Consider the following 18,313-nt stretch of genomic DNA (forward strand, 5'->3'; position numbering starts at 1 on the left):
TTTTCCTCAGAAGTTAGTAAATGAACACAGACTTTCTTAGCTGCTTCAAATAGAGTTATAGGTTCCTGGTTTTTACTCTCAGATAGAAGAAGTGGTTCTTGGGTGCCTTGCTAATATATGGGGCGCACCAGGACTAGGAAGTATTCTGAGACTATCCTCTCTGTTGATAGATTATTTGTATGCCTTGTCTAAAGACCTTTTGTTCTGTCCACCAATAGATATTTGCTGCTTTACAACCATTGCCAGAGGGGCCCGGACATCAGATCCAGCCTGGGGAGTCAGCACCAGTCCAGCTTGAAGCCAAGGTGAATGTAACCAGCACAGCATTGCTGGCAACTAGGACCTCAGTGAAGGTAGAAGGCCGGAAGCACTGGGATGTGAAGTGTGTACCCCTGCAACTGTCTTGGGCGAAAGACGGGGTCACAAATCAGAAAGTAGAAATTGTGGATCAAGTTTTTAATGCCCAGCTGAGAGACACAGACCAACCAGAAGGGCAAGGTTGTTTTTGCTTGAGGTGACCCCCTTTGAAATAAGGGTTGCTTCAGGCACTTCAGCATCACGCTCCTGAATGCTGGCTGTAAAGTCTGCACCTTTGTTTGTTGATTAAGAGATACCTGGTCACACTGGATACACTCTGTGGCCCCAACGAAAGAGCAGTGTGCCAGCAGAGCATTATAGGAGTTAGGGAAGGACTTGAGTTCAGGGTACAGGTGCTGTGTCTCTGGTGCCTATTAGATTGAAGTGAAGAAACGTGGTTCACTGCCTGAGACACTGGACAGGATCGCTGAGGGCATTTGCCCCGGAAGGTGATTGCCCTATCCTGAATGAAGAAACTTTTCCCTTGAAACTGGGCTGTGATTCCTGAGTGGCGAGTTGTGCAGCTCCACCGTGGGAACAACAAGAGCCTGCCTGTGAGGCTCAAACGGACACAGGGAGAAGACTCCCCTCTGGCTGGTTGTACAGCGGCTTCAATTTCCCTAAGGAATTTTTTTGTTAAAACTTTACCCCTTTGGTCGTCCCATTTTTGAGGAGAAGCAGCCCTTTGCGGCTCCTCGTCCTAATTCTCATGGCCCTGTGTGGTACTCCTGGTCCCCTGGATCCAGGATCGTTTTTGTAAGAATATGTCTTTAATATTTTCATTAGGAATAATGTTTATTCTGCGAGGGAAAAGTTCATCTGAGCAGTTGACAAATGTTACTTTACCCTTTCCTTGACTATAATGATTGATACTCTAGCCCTCATAAAAAGAACACTGGAAAAGTCTATTGAAAATGTTTTTACATAGAATTGGACTAGATGGTTCTAGGATTTGATTTCTGCTTAGGGTTGAAAAATATTGGTAGTTCTGTTTGTGATAATAGTCATTACTCTCTCCTGCTATCTGTATGACCCAATGCTCAGTTCCCTTTGTACTCCTGCTTATACCTTATATATGCCCGCTTAACAATATTTAGAATGAGAAATGCCCACCTAGCAATGGATTAGGATATTGATGAATTTATGAAAATAAATGGGCAAAATATGTTCTATGTTCATACTAGATCATAGGAATGTCTTTAGCTCATGCTAAGAGGACCATCTGTTAAAGATTGCAGGAATCTGTATGCATGAGCTGAAAGCCACTTTGTACTTGGCAGCCATTTTAGTTAGCTATGTGCTAGCCATTTGCTTTCTCCCTCTTCCAGAACTTCGCAAATGCTCAGAATGGCCTAGCTAGTAGAATGCACCTGCTCCTAGTATAGAACTGTCAGGCTGTTCTAACTGATGTCAGCAACTCATTACTCCTCCTACTTGTTGACTGTGCATTTTCTGTATGACCATCTATGTGTGTAACTCTTCTCATGTGTACTTGTACCGCCTTCTTTTGAGCCCCTGTGTGGGTATATAAGGCTCCTGTTCTCTGTACTCCTTAGAATGCCTCCTACAGTGACTTGAGGGTACTGTGTGACGCAATCTCCCTCATGTGAGGTTTCATAAATGCATTGTTTTTATATTACAGCTTCTGTGCCAATCTCTTCTTTGTTGGTTTAAAAGGACCAGGTGTATCAGTGAAACACCTGAGAAGGTTTTCATTTCTTCACTGCCTCATTTTATTGAGGTTCATGCCCAAATGCCCTATATGAAGCAAATAGGGTAACTTTGTGCTGAACCCCATCAGGAGGACCAACTTCTTTCCTCTGAAGAGAACACCATCTTAAATTGACAGGCCCGCTGTCATTTTCACAACTGAATATAAGTCACCACTACGAAAGTTCTCTTTTTGCCAACCTTCAATTGCAAAGCCCTCTGCAGAGTTAAATCCGATAGCATCTCTTACTTCCATAGGTTCCCTGTAAGGCAATTGGTCTCTTCAACTTCGATACCTGTGATTTGACATCTTGAGATGCCATTTCACCAGTGCCATCATCTCTCAATGGCAGTCTTGAAAAATAATCCGACCTTACTTTGCTTTTGCTTAAATATGTTGAACAAACATAATTGTATTCTGGCAGTTCTTTCCCCAGCCTTGCTAAACTAACTGCATCCCACATTTTTACTCAGAAATTAAAGAAGTGACCTATTACCTGTTCTGACTTATAAATGTGATCAAGACCTCTGTGCTGCTCAGATACAAGCAGGCATGTCCCTTTTGAATATTTCTGTCTCCTTGAAAACATGTAAAGCAAAGGCTACTGTTTGTTCTCCAGACTGTCCCTTTTGGGCATATACACTACCAAGACACAATCCCTTGTATGCACAGTCACACAAACAGGAATTGTAGATGCATGCAGGGTGGCCCATTCAATATTTCCCTCATAATACTTCCAGAGGAAGTCCATTTTTTTTTATATAAGTCAGGAAAGGGTTACAAGCAACATTGTAAAATGTATCAATAACGTTTTAATTGAATTTACAGAACCTCTATATGAAACATGTAGTTATCATTACTATTATAAAATATGATATCCCTTGATATTGTGCATAGCAGGTATACATTGCAAATTGTGTTTCGTGTAGGGGCCTATTTAAAAAGATTTCATGCAACGCCGCGCAGCATGGGAATGCTGCATTGCATGAATGGAGAGAGCAGAACTGCATTAACTGTTCAAAGAGATGGATAGATCAGCTCTGTCCGTGTGCTGGCAAGCGGTGTGCGGCCATGCACAAACGCAGGCACCCTTGTGCCATAGCGCAAAGGTGAATGTGGTAAGGTAGGGCTAGTTTTTGTACAGGAAGGGGAACCTGCAGAAATACTTTTGTTTGAGGCTTTTTCTTTTTTTCAAAGAGGGAATAATGAGGAGAAATAAAGATATTTCTCCTTGTCGTGCAAGCCTCAGGTAGGTGAACAATTTTGACACAAACCAATATGTACCAATCTTTGTAAATATGGGTTTGTGTCAAAAGCCGTGGGCAGATGCAGGGAACACACAATGCACCACCCATGGAACACCTCCCTCATCCAGGGTAATGAGCTGCGTTGTGCTACTTTTTTTGTCAAAGCTAAGCAAATCGACATTTGCATGGCTTTGTAAATGCTTAAAAGGATTTTGCGTCAGGGCTGCGCCAAAAAAAAGTGACACAACCCTTTACAAAATCTTAGCAAATCGGTGCCGCGAAGTCATATTTTCGTTGCTCTGCGATATCATAAGAGGTGGCTCGGTCAGGGGGTCTCTGGGACTGCTGCTGCCTCCCCAGTCCCGTCTCACGCCGCAGCCGGGTGCATGTGATGTATTACTAGCGTCACAGACTGGAACAGAATCTGCCATCGAGGTAATCCTTTCCCCCGTGAAATATGAAATCCATTTCTGTGCAATAGGGTTTCGTCCAAATGTTCCAACCCTGAAAAACAAGACCTGTCAGTTGAAAAGGAAAACTTTTCGGGTGATTTGTGGTGCTCCCGGGATCTTCAATTACCCTTCATCACGACTGTCAAGTCACTGCTGCGCCGACATTCAAGTGTTGTGTCTGTGAGAGCACGCAGTATGCAACACCTGCTTCTCGGTGACAAAGTGTAGCGAGTGTAATTGAGGAATACGTCATAACTCATGACTGTGGCGTCGTCTGAGGTGGATCACCGGCGCCCGAACCTGCTAACACGCGCGAGAGTGACTTATGGTCCAATTATTGTATTTTTTATTCCTCGTCTTCCCATCTTCTCTGATCAACGACAGCAAAATCCAGTCGACAAGTGTGGCATTGGGTGAAAGTATTATTCGGCCTCCTTGGGAAGAGTGTATTTTTGTACTGCGATCGCGCAATTTGGAATCAGATTTGTAAATGGCATTTGGAGGTTCATTCTTCGTGCCCTTGTGAAATGATTCAGTAAAACTCCACGGGCAATGATTCTCTTGTGTTTGGGTCTTACGGCAGCCAAGACCCTTTGGACCTTATTGATGGGCTTTTGCCATAGGGCCGCCCTGCTGCGCTGCCCTACCGCAAATTGAAAGGGCAGGAATGCGCTGTATGGGGCAGATTTACAAGCCCCTTGCGCCACTTTTGCGTCACTTTTAACATGGGAAAAGTGACACAAAAGTGGCGCAAGGGGCTTGTAAATCTGCCCCATATGTATCTATGTGATATGGCGCATTCCTGTCCTTTTCCCCTGCGCAGGCGCACACTGGGCTGCCGTGCACCAAGGCAGGCAACTTTGCACCGTGGTGCAAGGGTGCCTGTGTTGCGGGGCTGATTGATTTTGTGCAAAAAGGAACACCTTCCTGCACAAAATCAATCCATTCAGGAACCTTCCCTTTTCCATGCGTGCTGCCTTTGAAGGATATGGTATCCGAAACGCGTCAGGCAATGAAAAGATTGCCTTTGTGTAGCTTACCGAAGCCGCACTGAGCAAATAAAAGGCCAGTTTGATGAGTGCACTTCGCCTGGGGGCAACTCTTGTTTTTCAATAAATGCGACTGTTTCGTCCGTGAAGTGCACCGCCGTGGATTGAAGCGGGCTTTAGCTGTTTATTGGGTCAACGACTTGCGGATCAACAGGCTGCCAGGATTCAAGTGTGACTTTGGTAATAATTACCTTGGCATGAATTTTACTTTGTCCTAAAAATATATGCTGGCTAGTATCCTTGTAATAAATGCTACATACCCTTTCCAATGTGGTGCTCAATTCCTCCATTGACTCTCCCTGATATTGATGGGTAGCTGGAATCACAAAGGGCTCACATCCATCCATTTGAACCAGCTCAATTACAAATAGTTCTTAGTACATGATTATTTGATACTATTTAATGAATGTAATCAACTTATACTGCACGAGTTTGGAGCAAAGGACCCTCTATATTCCAAGATAGGAATTTCATTACATACCCCAACTTCAGAGTCCCTACTTCCTCAGTTAAAGAAATAGGAGAACTTTGCTAAATGGGCATTATCTGTGCCTGTGACCACAAATTGTCAAACATCAGTCTCCTGGCCAGACAGAGCAGCGAACTGATCTGACGTTGGGTAAGAAGAAATGACAAAAAAGGTGACAGTCGTTTTGATCTGTGGATGTATCCTAGACTGGGCCTCCGGAGCTATGCTAAGCCATCCATTATCTGGTCTGCGTTATTGAACATGCAACAAGTGATGAACAGTGATTCCATCAAATGCACATTTCCAGCATGTGCTTCTGTAATGTAAATGTGTCATGAAGTTATGATGAGCAAGATCAAGTTATTTCAAGGATATCATACACACTGTGACTGTTACCCTTCATAATTCTATTAATTTTATTTATTTTAATCACTTGCGTTTAGGCTTTTTTTCGTTTTATATTCTGAAACGCGTACATAACAGGTTCTATTTTAGTTGCAGTTTCCGTTTTAGTTGTCCTGTCTGCACTTTGGTCCTCATTCCGCATGTCATTATAGCCCTGCCAAATGCCACGCATCTTGTGTTAAAATAACACATTTTCGGTACTTTTCCAACATAACTGCAACCCCCGGGATTGTAACGCAAAAGAACCGTGTCCTAGCCCTGTAGTTTCAGTTTCTCACTTTGCTCAATGCTTAAAAGCTGAGGTCTGATACTGTTTTTCAAAGGCCCCAAGAAGGCGCTAGTGTAAAACGGGAGGTACAGAAATCTCAATATTTACAATGTGGAACTATTGGCAGGCCCCCCCACGCCTAGGGACGGGGGGCCCTTAGTGGAACCTAGGGCGAGAGGCAACAACTTCCGGTTCGGAGGTCAAAGGTGGAAGAGGGGGCGTCACCAGGAGATAGGGAAGGTCGGAGGGGCGTTGCCAAGGTGCTCTGGCGACCCTCCTAGAACAAAGGTGATAAAAGGTGGGGTCACGAGGGGGAAGACCTCTTTGTTCCTACACCGCGGTGTCCGGCAGATCGGAGCCGTAAACGTGTTAGACGGAGTGGTGGTTGTCGGCGATCGGGCATTCAAGTGAGGGGGCCATATCTGCATAGGTTGGGGGGCAGCAATGCTGTGGAGCGTGCAGAAACACAGCTGATTTATTGCGCATAATATTGTTAATGTATTTTAGTGTGGTGGTAATGAGGCGCATAATATTGTTAATGTATATAGCGTGGTGGCAATGAGGTGCGTGGCGGGGGTGCTCTCTCTCGAGAGGGTCAGTAGCGCTGTGCGGGGAGTGCGGCTAGGTGCAGGCTTATGGAAATGCTTCCAGGCACGAGGCGGGCGCTCGCACAGTGGGAGGTATGCATTGGAGAGGTCCGGGGGCACGATAATCGAAAAAGCGGAGGCCCAGCACAAAGTGCGGGGAGCGCGGCTCTCTGCGGGCGTATGGAAAGGCTTCCAGGCAGGAGGCGGGCACTCGCGCGGTGGGAGGCATGCACTGGAGAGGCCCGGGGGCACGATAATGGAAAAAGCAAACCAGGGAGAAGATTTTCAGGGGAGAATTCAGAGATATATTTGACCTGATCAATGCAGGGGTGGTACCTGGGAAGAACAGGGCAGGCAAAGAGGGCGAATTTAAGCAGAAAAAAGTTTGGGTGGAATGGTCTATCAAGAATTGGGTTACTGGGTTTGCTATCTACGCAGCAATCATGGTAGAGCGGTTCCCAGGGTTAGCGGCACAGCTGATAAGCTACATGTCAATGATTCACGGGCCCGCGTCGGAATTCTAGGGCATGCTTGGTTGCAATATGATAACAAATTTAGACAAATGAAGGCGGTAAGGCCGGAAGTGGCATGGAATCAGAGGGAGATCAATATATTGTACGCTGAGTTTCCCTCGTCAACACCGGTTACCAAGACCTCTCATTCCTTTCGGGGGGACAAAGGAGGTGGCGATAAGAAACAAGCTTGCTGGCAGTTTAACAAGAATGAATGCAGTAGGGGATCAGCATGCAAGTTCAAGCACATATGCTCCTTCTGTGGAATACAAGGCCACCCCGAGAACAAGTGTTACAAAAAGGTGGGGAAACCCAAAGAGCAGCATGCCCCTGCCCATGTACAGGCCAAGGGACACCCTTCCCAGTCATCCTAGGAGTTTGCCCACGCCCATAAGCTTGCCTGTCCTGGCCCACCTGCTCAGTAGATATGAGAAGGGGCAGGAGGCCCAGCTGTTATATCAAGGTTTAAAATTTGGGTTTCATATACCATCGAGTGCTCCACCTTCGACAGTCCTCCCTCGCAACCAGCGCTGAGTTTTGAGGAATACAGAGGTGGCTAGGGAGAAGATCATGAAGGAGGTAGTGCTGGGGAGGGTGGCGGGGCCTTTTCAGCATCCGCCAAGGAAAGACCTGGTGTGTTCGCCTTTGGGCTTGGTGCCAAAGAAGGAAGTGGGGAAATATCGCCTGATTCATAACATTTCAAGTCCACCCGGTCTGTCAGTTAATGACAGGTTGGATCCAGAACTCTGTGCAGTACGTTACACCACATTTAACACCGCTATTCAGAAGCTGCAGAAACTGGGGGAGGGAGCGCTGATGGCCAAAGCGGATGTGGAGGCTGCCTTCTGCCTCCTGCCTGTGCACCCGGTGGATACTAGGTTGTTAGGTTTCACATTCGAGGGGCAGTTCTTTACGGACCTATGTATGCCAATGGGGTGTTCCATCGCATGCGCTGTGTTTGAAACCTTCAGTCGTTTCTTGAAATGGGCAGTGCAGGACATAGTGGAGTCACGTGATGTGGTGTATTATCTGTTTGATTTCCTGTTTATGGGTCCACCAGGCTCACCAGCCGGCGGAAAGGCTCTGCTGGCCTTCCAGCGGTTGGCAAAGGCACTGGGGGTACCACTGGCGGGAGAAAAAATGGAGGGGCCGTCTACTTATTTCACTTTCCTGCGTATAGAGATTGACATGGTGGAGGGGGTATGTTGCCTCCCACAGGGGAAAGTGAGAGCTTTTGAGGCGTCCATAGATGAATGTCTAGCGTTGCGCAAGGTCACTCTACATCTGTTACAGGTCTTGGTGGGGCAGCTGAACTTCGCACTCCAAGTGATACCCATGGGTAGGGCCTTTTCATGTAACATCGCCAGGGCAATGTCCGGCTTAAAGGCTAAACATCACCATACTAGGTTATCGATGGAGGTTAAACATGACTTGGGCACATGGAAGAAATTTCTGACAGGGTTAAATGGAACAGTGCTCTGGCAGCAACCGACCCAGTCAAGTGCAGAATTAGAACTTTACACTGATGCAGCTGGCAGTGTAGGGTTTGGGGCAGTCTTAGGATCGAATTGGTGCATGAAACATTGGCCGACAGATTGGGTCAAAAGTGGTTTGACTCGCAATAATACTTTCTTGGAGCTGTTTCCCATCGTAGTGGCTTTGAATCTCTGGGGCCCCTTCTTGGCCAATAAACGCATTACCTTTTGGTCGGACAGTATGTCGGCAGTCATGGCAGTGAACAACCAGAGGGCTAGATGTCTGTGGGTGCTCCGTTTACTTAAGGAGCTGGTGCGGGGTTGCCTGTTGCGTAATGTATTTTACTGCCAAGCATGTGCCAGGGGTAGATAACACAGTAGCTGATGCCCTGTCTCGTTTTAAGTTGACAGAATTCAGAGCCCGATGGCCACAAGCGGACAGTCAGATGACGTTCTTCCCGGAACAGCTGTGGAAACTTGGTGCCCCGTTGCCCCCGATCTGATAGCGGCTTCCATCGCGCCCAAGAGCAAGAGTATGTATGAGAGGGCATGGCAGTCCTACTTAGCAGTCCTGAGGGGAGCCGGGGTAGCTGAGCAATTTACCCCGCAGGGGGGATCTCCTTTTCATGGCACAGCAGAGAGAGATTGGGAAATCATTGTCTTTGGTGAAGAGGCAGTTGTCGGCAATTGCCTTATTTTCGGGTCGTGAGGGGGTGGGGGATCCTACAAAAGACTCTAGAGTAAGACGGGCAGTGAAGCATTGGGAACGGTTAGCCCCAGGGGTGAAAGACAGCAGGAGACCTATAGACGCCAGGAGGTTAATGAATATTTTGGAAGTATTACCACAAGTATGCAGGTCTCCTTACAAGACGCATCTTCTGCGACTGGCGTACACCTTGGCTTTCTTTGGGGATTTCCGGATATCGGAGCTAGTGCCGGCGTCAAAAGCAGATCAAAAAGGGAGTATTAGATGGGCTGTTGTGCTAATTTCAGAGGGAATGCTTCAAGTGAAACTGAGGTCAAAAACAGACCCTTAAGGAAAAGGGGTCTGGGTCCAGCAGAGAGCAGTGCTGGGGACCATTTATTGTCCTGTGACACTGATGCAGGATTTCATGCAAGTAAGGCCTAGAGAGGGAGATGGTAGGCTGCTTTTGCACGCGGACAGGTCTCCCCTCACGAGATTTCAGTTTACGAGCCTGTGCAAGCGATCGCTGGCCTTGTTGGGGGAGGATACGGCCCAGTTCACGTCTCATTCTTATTGTATTGGGGCAGCCACGACAGCAGTCGCATTAGGCCTCCCCAAGGAAACCATCAAGCGGGTAGGCAGATGGAAGTCGCCCTCGTCACCAGCCGTTTGGACTACGGCAACACCCTCTACACCGGAACCACAGCCAAACTACAGAAAAGACTCCAACGCATCCAGAACGCCTCCGCACGACTCATCCTAGACATCCCCCGACACAGCCACATCTCCGGACACCTGAAAGACCTTTACTGGCTCCCCGTCAGCAAGAGAATCACGTTCCGACTCCTCACCCACACACACAAAGCCCTCCACAACCTGGGCCCCAGGTACCTCAACAACCGCCTGACCTTCTACACTCCCACCCGCCAGCTACGATCGGCCAGCCACGCCCTCGCCGCCGTTCCACGCATTCGAAGAGCCACCATGGGAGGAAGATCGTTCTCCTACCTGGCAGCCAAGACATGGAACTCCCTCCCCATCCACCTCCGCCTCACCCAAGACCACCTCTCCTTCAGGAAGCATCTCAAGACCTGGCTGTTCGAGCAGTAGCGGACCCCCCTTCCCCCAGCGCCTTGAGACCCTCCGGGTGAGTAGCGCGCTTTACAAATTTATTGATTGATTGATTGATTGTTTTGAAAGATACGTGAGACCGCAGTTAGCTTAAGTTAGGGATGAGGGGACAGCGCCCCATAGGGTGTAAGTCGCCTAATGAAACCTTCTTGTCTTTCTTGTCTTTCACTTTAGTTAATTTGAATACAGTGGTCTCAAGGCAGTGGACGCAGGTATGCTGGTGCGGCCATTGTTATATACGGGGAGCAGGGCAATTGTTTGGAAACTCCAGAGAGGAAAGAGTGCAGCTGATGAAAGGTATAGATCAGCACTGGTTAGGGGCAGGAGGGCAGCATTTAAAGGAGGTCATAGCCCATCTGCGGAAGGCCCTAGATAGGGGCATGCCCATCCCAGACGTGCTGGTGATACATTCAGGGGGTAACAACATGATCCTGGCAGGCCGGAGAGGGGTAAAAGATGAACTCTTTTCTACGCTCTCTAAGGTTAGGAAGGCCTTCCCGTAGGCCACGATATTTTGGTCAGAAATGATCCCACCTGGGGTCCGGGCTAATAATGCACCAACAGTGGCAGTGAATAGGTCAGTGAAGAAATTGAAGCAGGAGGTGGCAATACTTTTGAGAGTTTTACCCATACGTGCCATCATGCATAACCTGATACAGGCAGCAAAAGGGGAACTTTATTTGGTGGATGGAGTGCATCTGTCTGAGGCAGGGTTGGAATTGTTCATCCAAACCATCTTGGGGGCAATGGCCTTAGATGAGGAAGGGGTAGCGGCATTTGGGGGGACGGCGAGAGCGCCAGCAAGCTTCTCGCCCTGTGACGGGGTCCCGGGCAAGAGAAATGGCAGGGACTCCGAATTGGCAGGGACTGTCTGATCCTGGAACAAACAGGGCGGGCTGTCTATGGGACTCCGGGCTGGCAGGAGAGGGGGCTGACCTGCTGGTGGTCCTGGACTCTCCGGCCCTACCTGAGATGCCGGCTCTTGTGGTAAGAAACTTTGAGGGGGCTGACATGCAAGAAAGGTGCCAAGCAGTGCTCTGGTGGCCGTGTCTAGGGGATAGACGGCGGGTAGTTATCCCAAAGGGGAGCTGTGAAGAATTGGTTGTGGCCTGCTGGCGCAACACACAAAAGAAAATTGGTTGTGGCCTGCTGGCACAACACGCATCAAGTGTGGTCCTGGAGATTCAGAATGTAAATACAATATATATCAACTTTGGCTGAATTGTAAGTTCACAAGCCTATTGCCTTTATCAGTTTGTGTTGATTTGAAATTTTAATAAAATGGTCGAGAGTTGACTGTGCCTCAACAAAGTAAAGATTGTGTTTATCTGAAGTTAATGAAGACTAAGCATTGAAGACCATGTACTTGCCTGGTTTTGCTTTGTGGTGGTGAGTAACAAGTGGGAGATTTGGGCGCTATGGATGGGGTGAATCGCACGCGGTATACCCACTATGGCAGGCCCCCCCAAGCCTAGGGACGGGGGGTAACAACTTCCGGTTCGGAGGTCAAAGGTGGAAGAGGGGGCGTCGACAGGAGATAGGTAAGGTCGGTGGGGTGTCACCAAGGTGCGCTGGCGACCCTCCTAGAATAAAGGTGATAAAAGCCCGGGGTCACGAGGGGGAATCCCTCTTTTAAAATAAAACGGTCGAGAGTTGACTGTGCCTCAACAAAGTAAAGATTGCGTTTATCTGAAGTTAATAAAGACTACGCAGTGAAGACCACTTACTTGCCTGGTTTTACTTTGTGGTGGGGAGTGTAACGTGTGGGAGATTTGGGCGCTATGGATGGGGCGAATCGCACGCGGTATGCCCACTATGTGTTCTCCCAGCCCGACAATCACAAGTGTCACATGCCTTCGAAGAGCGTGTTGTTGTCAGTATGGCATTCCTAGCTGTAACACATCAAGAATTTGCCAGGACTGAAGCAAAGAGCAGTCCCGTGCTGGGGGTGAGTGTTTTCTTTTGTGCTTCAACCTGGTGATTTTTTTTCTTCATCTAACAAAATAAAAGAAAGGCCAGAAACATAACAAACTCAGAAACTCTTTTGGTGTGAATACTATGCAATTCCTCGTGGGCCTGTGCAGTCCAAATGGCGCTAGGTGGCGTGACCTTTGCTTTTTCTCACAATTAGGTAGAGAACCAAGGCTTGCCAGACTATGTTGACCAAACTCCTTAAATTCAGGGTAAATGTCAAGGTGGGCCTAGTTAACAATCTGGAACTAATCATAATGCACCTGTCACTTGTCGAAATATCTGCACATGGGTAAGGACAGACATATTAGCCAAATTAGTCATTCTGAGGCTTGCCTGATGCTGAAGCTACACTCCAAGTCCACGAGTCTGTCAGCTGTTGTTACTAGTATTATTATCATAATTTATTAGCAGGTGGAGGCAGCTCAAATGGGTGTAATTTCTGACATTTATTTGTTTCCCTCATCTTTACTGCTTGAGTTTCGCTCGTGAGAAAGTGTCCCTCATAGTCACTGAGTGTCATTCATAATTACACTGAAATTATGAAAATGTCACACATAAGCAATCTGAAACCTTAGGTGCTATGCATTATCTTTCACAGAGCTCATGAAAATGTCTATTCATCTAAGCATCTAAGCAATGACTTTCCTAGCACAGAAGGTGACAGAAGTCTAGCTCATCCTCTTGATATCTACAGCTCAAGGTTTTAGAAGAAGGCACTAAAAGTAGACATGAGGTCAATATGACGCAAATGCTTAGGGACTTTTTACTAAGCTTATGTATTTTCATCATGCTAGTTCATACCAGTTATGTCACTGATTAAATAAAAAGTCCCCCAATGTAGGTTGAAAGTCTGTGGTCAGCTCTCTATATACCTCATGAAGTGACCACTGATTGGGTGATAAAATTATTTTCAGGTGCAGATCCTGATGAAGAGGGAGAGCATGTGAATACTGGGAAAGGATGTGTTCTAACAGCTAGGGCGGTCAACCTAGTATCTGGGGAACCGGGTTTGAGTCTCAGCAACGACGCTCAACATCCTGTGATTCTCGGCGAATTACTTAAGCTCCCTGTGCCTAACAACAACAAAAAATGAACGTATCCGCCTGTAATGCAACCGCTACTCATGCAAAGCACTCTTCAACCTGATACCTTCAAGTAGAGTTCGTGCTATATAAAACTCTGGGGAAAAAAAAACAAGAACCATGTGGGTACACCACCAGATTCCACCTTAACTGAAGATGGTTCTAGCAATACTGTCTGAGGTTTTCGATACCATTTTGTTTTCACTGACTCGTGCCAGGATTGTGCTATTTCAGACAGACAACACATCCTGTTTTCCACTGCTTACATTGTAAACAAAAGTGTTAGGTCCCTTCTCAGGTGGCCACTGCAGCTTGCATCACCCATTGCCCTTGCCAGCACTACCAATGACAGTAACAACACAGCTGCTATTCCAAGCCAATCAAAGCTACAAGATTGATGTTGACAGTAAGCATTAATCATTTTTAATGTATATTTAATTATTACGGTGCTCATCTCAAAAGTAGACAGCGTCACCATGTGGTGGACTCTCATTTGTGCCGGAGCACCAGAAAACACTGCCCCAAATTAAGCACTGCTGTTGACCCACGTATGTGCACCACCTCTGAAACTCAACAAATGTTATTTATTCATCTGCTAGAACTAGCATAGTGCCTAGAGACAGCACATGGAGGGTGTTAAGGGACACAGATTGTGATGTTACCAACCAGTTTTATGTGCCCTAGATCCAGGAGTTTTAATATAACCATTTTAAATAAATATGTTGAAATGCATATTACATTTCTAGTGATCTTTATGATAAAATGTAAGTAATATCATGCAGTGATTTAATCCAACAAACCAATTATCACATGAAATCAGACGCTACACTGGTGGCAATTGGCAAGGATTTAGATGTCTATCTTGGGGTAGAATATCCTCCTTGTGAATTTGGGAAGATTATCCCATCTTGGCATGACTTACGTGATAGTTGGTTCGTTGCATGGGATCCCTGAATGAAATTATTTACATTTAATCATAAAGAGGCCTGAGGAATTTCAAGTCTATTAAATGAAATGTGTTGGCTGTTGTCTTGTTGTTTTGATGAAATAAAGGAATTCAATAAAATAAAATGTCAAGATAGTCAGGACTGTGGACTCTTTAATGGTTGTGTGCGCCATTCCACATTGTGTGTCTCTACATGTTTCTGCTGGGGCAGCACTTCCAATCAACGGCTGGTACTGAGGAAGGAGTGAAACTAATTCTTATTTACAGAACTGTGTAGGAAGTGCGGTTTGGAGTGTCCACCATTGCTCTTTGTCTCTTCATATACATTCCTAGTGATCTTTGACTATGTAACTCATTAATGAATGATCATTTGGAATACTTTAAAAAAAAAATGTTTTAACTTGTTAAATATTAGATTGTAACCTATAGTGGGAGGAAGGCCACATATAGTATCTTACTGAATATGTAACATGATATATTTTGTTCTATAATAAACTGATGTTTTAACCGTGATTGTCCTGAATAGTATGTTTTTGAAACTATATACTGTACTGTGTTACTGCAAATAAGAGTCACCTAAAGGTTTTTATAGATAGTGGATCTCATTAGTAATAGAGATTTATCTAATATGATCTACTACTCTTAGGATTAAAGATGCCCAGTGAGAAGCTTTTTTCTTAGCGTATATGCTTTAATTTGGGAACTTTTGTCTTTTGTGTCCATTTGGAATACCACTGCATCTCTGTTAGTAACCCCGAAAGCATGGACCCACATTGGCAGGTTTGCTAAGTGGCTTGTGTGGGGCTCCAGTAACCTGGAATTCACTACTCATTTGTGGTGCACTGACCTTAGTGTCTCTGCACCCAAGGTTTAGGTATCCAAACCTTGCACAACTAGAAAACGTTATGCAGCACTTTAGGAACCAATGAAAAAGATTCCATAATATTAATCTTGTTGCCGAAGCAACTTAATAAGTGAGCAGTTAATTTAGGACATTTGAAAGAAATAACAACACAATCGCCTTTATTCCGCATCACTGGGGGACTAACTCGCCTAACAATTTTGATATCCCTGTGGATGGTTGTAACAAAAGAGATTATTAGTTGTGGTGGGTGGTTCACACCACAAGGAATAATAACACTATCCCATCAGGGTGAACCCCAAAAATCACTTAATGAACTAAGTCACTAAATTAACCCAAATACACCCCCCTGGTTGCTTTGGCATAGACCTGTCAGGCTTTACTTGGGGCAATGTGTAAAGAAGTTAATGACTACCCCAAAAAAGAAATACCCCAAACTAAATTAGGAAAATAGAGTACATTTTAATAAAACCAACAAAACAACTAAAATCCAATAAGGGCAACCGGAAATATACGTTTTTAGAATTGTAAGTGAAAATAGCACAAAATGTTCTAAGTGTCAAAGACAGTCTATACTCGCAGTTAACCAGGACCAAGGTGCACTTTGAGGTAAATCGTGATGGATCCTGATCAGGGATTTTACCTTCAAACTTAGGGCCTGATTGCGAGGTTGGCAGTCTCGCAGTGGGCCGCCACCACCCCACTAAGAGACAGCCAAACCCGTAGTCAGAACACCTGCCAGATTACGAGTTTAATCCTGGCGGGCGGTCCTGCAAATGTGGTGCCACGGCGGTGCCTTTCAAAGGCTCAAAGAAGAGCCATAGAAAGGTAGTGCCGTGGGAACACCAAAGTAGGTTTGTACATGGGAAGAAATGCACCATGTTGTGTGTTTCTTCCTGTGCAGGAACTGGGGGTACTTACATACAGGGGCACACCATATGCCCCCTGCCTGCACCCCCCTGCACAGAGTTGCCTCACCACCATCCTTTCCATGGCAGGCTCACCCCCGTGGATAGGGTCGCAGTGAGGCAACTCATAATATGCTTGGCGGTGCCGCATTTTGCAGCCTCAGACTGCTGCGCCACCATGAGATCCATGATCCCTGGCGGTTGCGGCGGTGCTGTGGCAGTCCGGCCACCAAACTCAGAATACAGCAGTGGGAACACCGATGTGGTGGTGGCCGCGCCGCCACCACGGGTTTGGTGGTCTGATGGATCGCCAAATGGAAGAAAAAAAAGAAAGAAAGAATACATTGTCCAACAGTGTAACTTTTTTCTGACAGGTTTCTGCCTTTACAATGTTTATTTTCATACTTTGGGGAGGATTCATTAGTAGATGTTTGCTTCAAGACTGGACCTGTCACTGTGGAATATTTTTTTAACAAGCACTAAAATAGAGAGATGCTGTATTTTAACTTATATATTTATTTAGGGAAGCTGTCTTGCCAATAATTTCAGTACTTTAAAGTACGGAAAAATTCACAGTTAGACCTAGTTTGTGTGAAAAGGAGCTTTGAAACCACTGCCAAACAAACATTCAATAGGAAGGCTTAACCATGTAATATTTGTAAAACTATACACATATACATGGATAGATATAAATAAGGTTTTTATAGTGCTAATATAACACTGAAAATTAGCTTCAGGGTGCTATTAGCCAAAGAAAAGAGAACAGCAGGCAATAAGGAAGGATCCCAAAAGAGTGTGCACGCAGATGCAGATTGAAACATTAATCGAGGCAAGGAAGAAGCCGCTTGGCCCACTGAACTCCTGAGACACGAGTCACTTTAAGCTTCGATGGATGAGCCTTTTGAATGCATACGACGCGAGGAATTGTAAGCATTCTGAGCTGGTTGTAAGCGGCCGTATCCATTCCTTTTCGCCCAATGGCCCTGGGGAGGTATTTCATTTAAAATACACCATTTCCGCCGTGTTTTAATGGCACTGAAGCGCATTCGCCGGCGCCGCGCCATCTTTTAAAGTTGTGTCTGCAGAAACAACCCCTCTGCCTGCTGTAATCCGCGCACTGCGTCTCCGGCTCGGCGGCAGTCACTGCCCCAGGCAGTAGCTCACTGTAATGGTCACTGAATTGTTTTATGGTTCAGACAAGGGTGTATTTTGGTTGGGCTTCATGAATGCATTCTTCCAAATCGATCAAGGCGCTCATAAATATCTAGTGCTGGGAGCTGCTGCTCTGCAACCCTGGTGTATTAGCAGAGGCTGTTTATGCAGGATTGATTGCTGCTCCGTGAAGCACACTGCTTCTAATGGGTATTATTTATTGCCTTTCTGTAACAAAACCCGGCTAACACACCATGCACATCAGACAGAAACATGCCAAGGAGCATCTTTACACTGTCTTTCAAATATTTTCAATTACCTCGATTGCCATTTCAGAGTAAACATATACAATCTGCAAACACAGGCATAGAATATGGCTCTCAGGCCACATTATGAGTGCCCAGTCTTTCAGAAACTGGGAGTTTTTGGAAAAAAATTAATTTCAAATGGCATAGTCTTAACATATCTGCTACACCCAGGTCCGATATTCCGCAGTTTTACTACAACCACATCCTGCATGTTTACTTAAACCTCAGTAACTAGGGTTCATGCGTGCATGTTAGGCCCCATTTCTAATGTTATGCACCATTCCTATAGCAGCCTACAGGAATTAACTTTCAGTACCAGTACCCCCTTTATCACTAATACTGGGTGTGGAGTTAACATCACAAGCACCAAGGGGCATATTATCAAGCACGGCGTTAAAATTATCGCTGCTTTAGCGGCAGAAAACTGCCGCTAAAGCGGCGATAATGGGCTTGATAATATGCCGCAAAGAATTCCAATAGAAGCCCATGTTGACACCAGAACATGGGCTTCTATGGGAATTCTCTAGGGCATATTATCTAGTCCATTATAGCGATCATTTTAACGCCGTTTCTTGATAATATGCCCCCAAGTTACTCATAACGAGACTCTTAGGAGCGAGTTTTAAAGTCCTTGTTCAGCCATTGATTCCCGGTTCTTCCCCAGTGCGGTGCTCTAATCTTGCCTCGTAGTGTATTGTTGCTGTCCTACTGTACATGCAAACGACAGGAGTGA

The 18,313-nt window shown here is 45.9% G+C and overlaps 1 protein-coding gene across 1 annotated transcript; it reads left to right on the plus strand.

The window, feature by feature from the left end:
- The first annotated feature begins 7,627 nt into the window (after positions 1–7,627).
- On the plus strand, positions 7,628–14,857 carry LOC146799476 (uncharacterized). The gene is made up of 2 exons (XM_085627885.1): positions 7,628–9,065; positions 13,237–14,857. Exon 1 carries the CDS (start codon positions 7,628–7,630, stop codon positions 8,903–8,905), a length of 1,278 nt encoding a protein of 425 aa, XP_085484011.1. The 3' UTR covers positions 8,906–9,065; positions 13,237–14,857.
- The last annotated feature ends 3,456 nt before the right edge of the window (positions 14,858–18,313 follow it).

This window comes from Triturus cristatus, chromosome 9 (genome assembly GCF_964204655.1).
Source record: "Triturus cristatus chromosome 9, aTriCri1.1, whole genome shotgun sequence".
Lineage (NCBI taxonomy): Eukaryota > Metazoa > Chordata > Amphibia > Caudata > Salamandridae > Triturus > Triturus cristatus.

Excerpts from the sequence above, each read along its gene's own strand:
- LOC146799476 (XM_085627885.1), top strand. The coding sequence starts at position 7,628 with ATGAAGGAGGTAGTGCTGGGGAGGGTGGCGGGGCCTTTTCAGCATCCG.